Source organism: Nanorana parkeri, unplaced genomic scaffold (assembly GCF_000935625.1).
Source record: "Nanorana parkeri isolate BGI_ZX_2015 unplaced genomic scaffold, ASM93562v1 scaffold1158, whole genome shotgun sequence".
NCBI classification, from domain to species: Eukaryota; Metazoa; Chordata; class Amphibia; order Anura; family Dicroglossidae; genus Nanorana; species Nanorana parkeri.
In genome coordinates, this window is record NW_017307426.1 from 199095 (window position 1) to 206423 (window position 7329).

The window sequence follows — 7329 nt, forward strand, 5'->3', positions numbered from 1 at the left end:
CGTCCGACTCAGGTTATGGGGGGGGGGGGGGGAGGTGTCTTGTGTTGTAACAGTACAAGGCACTGCCCCTTAGCCAGGATACAACAAACACTAGCCCGCATGCTTAAGTTTATAATTTTAGCATGCTGCTAGTGTGAAGTGCTTTAAATGATCCCATAGACTGGCGCAAATCATTGCATTTGGCGAAATAGAATCAATGTTGCAAAACACAAAGTAAATATGCTCATGCCCAGTTCACACTAGTGTTTCGCTAAGGGCATGGTTACGTGTGTTTTAGCACACGCTGTTGCACAGCACCATGTCATAGATGCACTAATGCATTGTGTTGCCATTCACAAAGGCAACCATCAGCACCAGTCTATGGGATTGTTTACAGCACTTCTGTAGCTAATGTATTAACTTGTAACTAGGGATGCACCGATACTAGTATCATTGCCGATGCAGAGTATTTGGGCGAGTACTGATACTCGTCCAAATGCTCCCGATACAGAAACTTCCAGTATCGGGAAGCTGGGCAGCGAGTGATTATACCCTACCCGGCTTCCTGATTGGCTGGGAAGCCGTCTCGATGCTTCCTCTCCTGTTGGTGACGAGAGCATGGAGCTAGCTTCCTGACCAATCAGTAATGACTTGCTTCCTGATTGGTCAGGAAGTTATTGGCCAGAAAGCCTCCATTCTTCCTCATCACCTGGTAAAGAGGGAGTATGAAGACGGCTTCCCGGCTCGTCATTACACGTCAAGCGGCTTTTCTCAATGGAACTTCCAGTATCAATATTCGGTATTGGCGAGTACCGACAAAAAAAAACGGTACTCGAAACGGTATCGGTGCATCCCTACTCGTAACCTTAATATTGGAGTTGGTGGAACTGACAGCACTATTCATAGTTCATCTGCAAGTAAGAGCAAGCGCCAGGTAATTTTAGTTTTTTCTATTAAAGGAGAACTATGAGGTGAGTGCTTTTCACTCACCTCATAGTTCTAGCCGACCTGTGACAATGAGACTGTCACAGGTCGGCTCAGTAGATCGGGAAGTGAGCGAACACATACCGGGTTCGCTCGCCTCTCTATCCTGTCACGGCTCTCTGCCGTGACAGGGGAGGGGCTGGATTCCCCTCTCCCCGCTCCGGTCCGCCAGCGCTGACTGGCGGAACGGATGGGGGCGGGTAAAGCTGGCTCTGCCTGTATATAGTCAGAGCCAGCTGTCGCTCACACAGCTGGGCGGATCTCGACATCGATGTCGGGATCCGCTGCGCGAGTTTGTGTCCTCCCCGTTACCCTAAGAAGAACTATGGGGAAAAGCCCTGACCCCATAGTTCTCCTTTTAAGAACATTCAACCTGAAGAGAAAATGGTCTAAGAACATTAAAATTTGCCCCATTCTCACAACAGCTGGTTAACTCGCACCAAGCGGCTGTACATGCAGCTACACTGGACGAATAGCTATGCAATTGTATTTATAAATGGACTCTTTCATGAGAAGAGATTTTCCTCTTACAGTTGTCAACCATAACAGGTAATCCCACTGAAATATTTCCTCTATTCTTCTGGTGACATCTGTTAAACTTTGGCTTTGCCATTGTTTCTGTTCTACTGACAAACCTCCCCAGGAAAGATTGGGGGAATAAAGCGATAAAAATCTGATATGTTTAACACTTCCACACGATCCAAAACTGAAATGTTTGGTTTCAGGTGTTCTTTAAGGGAAACTGTAGCCTATTTTCCAAGGCGCCCATATTTAATTTGTGCAGGTCTGCTGTACCACGTTGTCTTTGTATTACAATTACAGATTTCTTGATTTTCTGTATTTGTATTAGTCATTACCCAGTCAACAACCTCTTAGGGAAAATCTCAGCCACAAAGACTGCATACGTTTTGTGCAGAGAAAACGAGCGTGCATTAATGGACAGGGAGCAAAGATTGCATGTGGGATGAGTATATGAGGCAGCCCCATGTGCATATATAATTATAACTATACACAGAGAAATCTACTTTAGGTTGTATATAAACGATGGTCTTTTCAAAGACACTCATGATCAAAGAAATTGAAAATGAAAGTTAAACACAAACAGCCTTTTATAAGTGACTTAGTTTGTGAATGGTGGTGGTGTTTATCATTCATGTGTACTATTTTATGCCAAATGTTCTCAGCGACAGAGGATTTTTTCCCCCACTTTTAATGTGTCTTTTACCACTGAACTTGTTTTACTATCTTATGTTTACATTTATAGTGATACACAAAGAAATTCATAAGACTATTATGACTTTTTATCTTTAATTATAATGGTGGAATTTAACTTTTTTTTTTTTTTAAATAAGTGAACACTTGTATTTTCTTACAAGTCATGCATATAATTTCCAGTTTAGTGTGTGTGCATCATATTATTTATTTAATTTTTTCCAACTGTTTTGCCACACACCATCTGACTGCTGGAACTAACTTGTGTTATGAGTGCTAGCTCTGTTATCTGAACCTGTAGCAAGTAACTAAGTCAAGATCCCTGCAGGCTTTCCTACTAAAGAATGACTACTTTGAAAAACAGCCGTTTTTTGACTTAGTGCTTCATCTGCTCTAAGTAGATCGAATCCCAATCACTAAAATGTCATACCTTTTGACATGTTAATGTAGCTTCAAAAATTGTGTCTTGCTAAATATGTAGCTTTAATAAAAAATATGCTTGGTGATCCTGCCATGAAGGTCTTTGTTCAGGTACTTCATTTCATTGACTAACTACTCCGTTGTGTCTCATGCACCCCTAATTGATACGACTTGTGACTGCTGACGCATGCTGTCCAGGCATGATCCACCATTGGTAAATTAAAATTTTAGAAATTGACTGAAAGAGGTTGGCAAAAAATCAGAAGCATTGATATTCAAAAAAAAAACAACAACCTTGAAACAATGTTTTATGGAGAAAGATGGCAATGGTTTGGTACACAGTGCTTAAAAAAAAATATGGCGCCAATATATAAATCTTCCGCTGAACCATACACTGGATGAATGCCATTCACACGGCATTCCCACCACTAGATGGAGCCATACAGTTAATGTTTACATCTTTAAAATCAAACATGGGGATTCAAATGCTAACCTAGCTTTGGTTGCTGGTGGGGTTAGGTGTTTGGTGCATTAGGTTTACTTCTACCTTTTTTTTTTTTTTTTTTTTTTAATGTGCCTTCTGTCCCCTAAAAAGGCTGGTGATTGTTTCTGAAATGCTGAAGTCTGCTTTGTGGGAGGCAGAGAGGAGCATTACATGTGTCCCAGGGGTGTGGAAATTTTGGAAAAAACTACTTGTCCAAGGACTAAAGCGGGGGGCGAATCTACTTGTCCTTCATGACAATCTACTTGTCCTGATCCCCCAAAAATTATTTTAACCAAAACCGTGTTTAGCAGTGCTAGGAAGCGCTTCTCATTGGTCAGTGCCGTCAGGTGACCGTGTTGACCAACGAGGTGCTTGCAATTTGCGAGCGAAATTCAGAATACATGGCACAGGTACAGATAGTACTGGTGGGAGGGGGAAGGGCCGTTCGCCGAAAGGTAAGTATAGTGTGAGGGAGATTTGTGCGGGTAATTCCATTTCCCCAAATTACTTGGGAAAGTGAATTTACCCGTTAGGGTGGGTGCAGATTCCCGGGACGTGCGATCGTGTGCGGTAGCCTCCACATGTAAGGGGTTACATCTGGGTGGCAATCGCTGAAAAAAAGATACATGTACCTATTTTCACGACATGCACCGTGCAGTGTTTTCAACCGTGATCGTGTGGGATCGCCCAGGCGTTATTGCTGGAGAAAATAATGGCACTGACAGCACGATCGGCGGTGGTGTGCGATTCCGTGACCACCCAGCCATCTGCTCGGTTTCGTGCACGATGATCGGGCAGTCACAGATCGCACACCACCGCCGATCACTCTGGCAATGCCATTATTTTCTAATGGCACCCCAGTCGTGCCAGGCAGGTTGCTGTGTTTGCCGAGCGGTAGCATACAATCACAGTTTATTCACATGCAGATGAGCAGCGGGACTGGTTTTCATTTTTTATTTACTTTGTAAACAATTTTCATTTGTTTTATTATTTTTACATTTTTATTTAGTTACCTTTTTAAGTATTACTTTTTTAAACTATTTTTTTTAGACTTAACTGTAGTGTTATCACACAGTGATAGCTTTTGGAGGTGACAGGTTCTCTTTATTGACCCTGTCACCTCCAACACAGGAGTTCTAGCACAGCTCTGTGCTAGAACTCCTGTGACAGAAACGAGCAGCGGCCGCCAGCGACAGAGGGAGGTGACAGAGCCTGTCACTGCTCCGGCCCCGCTCTCAGCGCTCCAGGCTCCGCCCCCGCTCTCGGCGCTGGACGCTTCGGGCCACGCCCCCCGCTCTCAGCTATCCACGCCTCCCGCTCGCAGCGCCGCTCTCGCCGCTCGTCAAAACAGCCCTGCTACTTGTACATAGCAGGGCTAAAACAGTGAAAAAACTATACTTGCCAGGAACTACATGTCCCGGGCGTTGGGCGTTACGAATTCCACACCCCTGTGTACCATATCTGGAAGAAATTAGTTTTTCTGGGGCTGAATGAAAACTCAAATTGACAGCACCTTGACAAAGAAAGAAGGTGCACAGGGGATTCTCATTGCTCAGCACATTCTCGTGGCCACTTGCCATTGAAATTATTACAAAGCCTTCGGGCTGTGCAGTAAAGTTTAAAGTGCCTGGACCGATGCACTGACCGTTTTTTTTTGTATGCAGATTGTAGATAAGTGCAGCAGGACCTCAGGGTGGCGCGGTATTGTCAGTTAAATTTTTAGTGAATAGAACCCTAAGTAACATTTTTTTTTTTCAAAATTTTCTGTAATTTTTCCTAATTATAATAAAAAATAAAAGCCCCAGTGGTGATAAAATACCCCCAAAATAAAGCTCTATCTGTCCCCAAATGGTATAACATTCATTTCAGTACAGCGTTGCATGACGGAATAAACGTCAGTCAAAGTACTGCAGCGCTGAACACTGAAAAATGGCCTGGCCAGGAAGGGGGTCTAAACACCTGGTCTTCAAGTAGTTAAGGCTGAACTCTGGGATGAGCAAATATCTAAATAAGAGTTGTGTGCATCCTACTTAAATCTCGGTGTGCTTTTCTTCAAGCTTTGTGCAGAATCCAGTGTGAAAGTTTACCTCTGTGCAAGAGCTTCTTGTAATGAAGACCCCAGTCACTGCTGTTCTTTCCTTATTCAGGGTGACTGGTCTTGTATCTGTCCCTCTCTTGTAGTTTTCTGCAGGCAGCCTGTAATAAGTGTTCAAGCTGGATCCCTCCCACAGCTCTGCTCTCTGCACAGGCCATGTGCAGCCTAGTGATGGTGTCAGTGTTTTTTACTTTTAATAAGGTAATATGTGGGTTTGCTGAGGAATCTGGTGCACACAGTGTTTTTTTTTTTTTTAATGCTGGTGTAAGCACTTACCTTAAATGATGATGTTGATCCGATCATCATCTTTCCTGTAGTTTTCAGCAGTCCCACCGGTGCTGGTGCCGGTCTGTGATCCAGCGCTGACTGCTACGTCTTGCTGCTGGGCTGCCTGCATTGACCTACCTAGTGCCTCTCCTTGTCTCCCGGCCGAAGATCTGTATTGTGCATGCACCTGCCCCATGATCCTTTGTGGCCTTGTGAGGATCTTCGGACGGGAGCGCGCGCCAGAGACACAGGTAAGTTTAAACCTGTTTGGTGACTTTTTTTGTTTTGGCATAAATCTACTGCTTGCTAGTAGTAGCAACCTGCAAAAAAACTCAGATGGTTTAAATACCCTTTAAAAAACATTAATTTGTGACTCAAAAAGTGGTTTATTTCCTAAGTAGATGTGCATAGGTCTTTCATATAGCCTATTAATGCAGATCCATATTCTTAGTAGATTTGAACACCTTCTGTGAAGTGATATATTGTAAAAAAATAAATAAAATCCTTGATTTTTAATTAGTCAAATTATAAACAAGTAAATTTTAAATGTAGCTTTTGTTTGATACTTTTTTAGATGTTGTAGTCTAAATTTGTTTTCACTGTTATGCACCTGTATAACTTTTGTGTTTTTAAATGAGATTTTAATAGATTTAGTTTTGTTTTATAAGAAAACATGTATAATTTTATACAGCTTTCAAAAATGGCACTTTATTTATAATTTTTTCAGGAGATAAATCTCCCCCTAAACTTGAACCATCCGATGCATTACCTCTACCTTCAAACTCGGAGACTAATTCAGAACCACCAACCCTCAAACCAATAGAACTCAATCCCGAGCAGAGTAAGCTATACAAAAGAGTAACTTTTGATAATGAATTGCATAGTGCTACTGTTCAGGATGAAGTATTAAATGGACACAGTTCAGAATATTCACTTAAGGACAGTAATCTCAGTGATTCGACAGATTCTGAAGTTGCGGAATCCTCAGCTGATGTAAACAGACGTACATCTATTCTCTTCCGCAAATCAAAAAGTGTAAGCCCCCAAAAGCCTTCAAAGAACAATGAAACACAGCCAACTTCACCACAGCTAGGGACCAAAACCTTTTTGTCTGTAGTCCTCCCAAGGTTGGAAACACTCCTGCAACCAAGAAAAAGGTCAAGGAGCTCATGTGGAGAGTCCGAACTGGATGATGAGTCCCCTGTGAAGCGGTTGGATACAGGTAAATACATTCATTTGCTTCTCCCATAAACATAAGTTAAAACATATCATACTTGCTAGAGTTCCAGCTAAAATTTGATTTTTTTTGTTGTTAACTTTTGTACTTCTCCATATCAATATGTATGTACCATGATGTCATTCAGTATAATTTGTTTTGTGTTTTGTTTTGTTTTGTTTTTTTATCTGCTTGTTATCGGACATCCATTGCTTTTTTTTTTTTTTTGCTTTTTTCTTCATGAATTGCTTGTTCCTTTTACAGGAGTCCTTTATCAGAACTCCAGGCAAATGCATTATAATTTCAGGGGGAATATAAAGTGCATTTCCACTATTACAACCAAATTGGGATAACGCCTTCTTTAGATTTGTTACTATGTGCTCATTCACATAGCATATTACTTACACTTTCCCTTAAGTGTGTATGTGTATATATATATTTTTTTTGCTCTGAAATGCAAGGGTGGTTAAAGTTAGCATAATTAAATATTGTGTACTGTGCTGGCAGATCTCATCATCTGTAAACTTGATATGAACACTATCCTAACAAGGGGTTAAACATCTAGAAGCATTGTATGTTAATGAGTAGGGAATGTCCCGATACCGATGCTAGCATCGGAATCGGGCCCGATACAGGGCATTTTGACAAGTACTTGTACTTGTCAAAATGCCC

At 41.8% G+C, this 7329-nt stretch overlaps 1 protein-coding gene across 4 annotated transcripts in view; it reads left to right on the forward strand.

Moving 5' to 3' along the window:
• Positions 1–7329, forward strand: part of BRD1 (bromodomain containing 1) — a 69520-nt gene that overhangs the window by 31400 nt on the left and 30791 nt on the right. For 2 of the 4 annotated variants that reach the window (XM_018568236.1, XM_018568238.1), the window contains exon 8: positions 6169–6663. The exons of 1 other annotated variant lie outside the window; for it this stretch is intronic. In XM_018568236.1, the coding sequence (XP_018423738.1) occupies positions 6169–6663 (495 nt within the window). The remainder of the gene's footprint in view (positions 1–6168; positions 6664–7329) is intronic. One more of the 4 variants, XM_018568237.1, reaches the window with a different exon arrangement.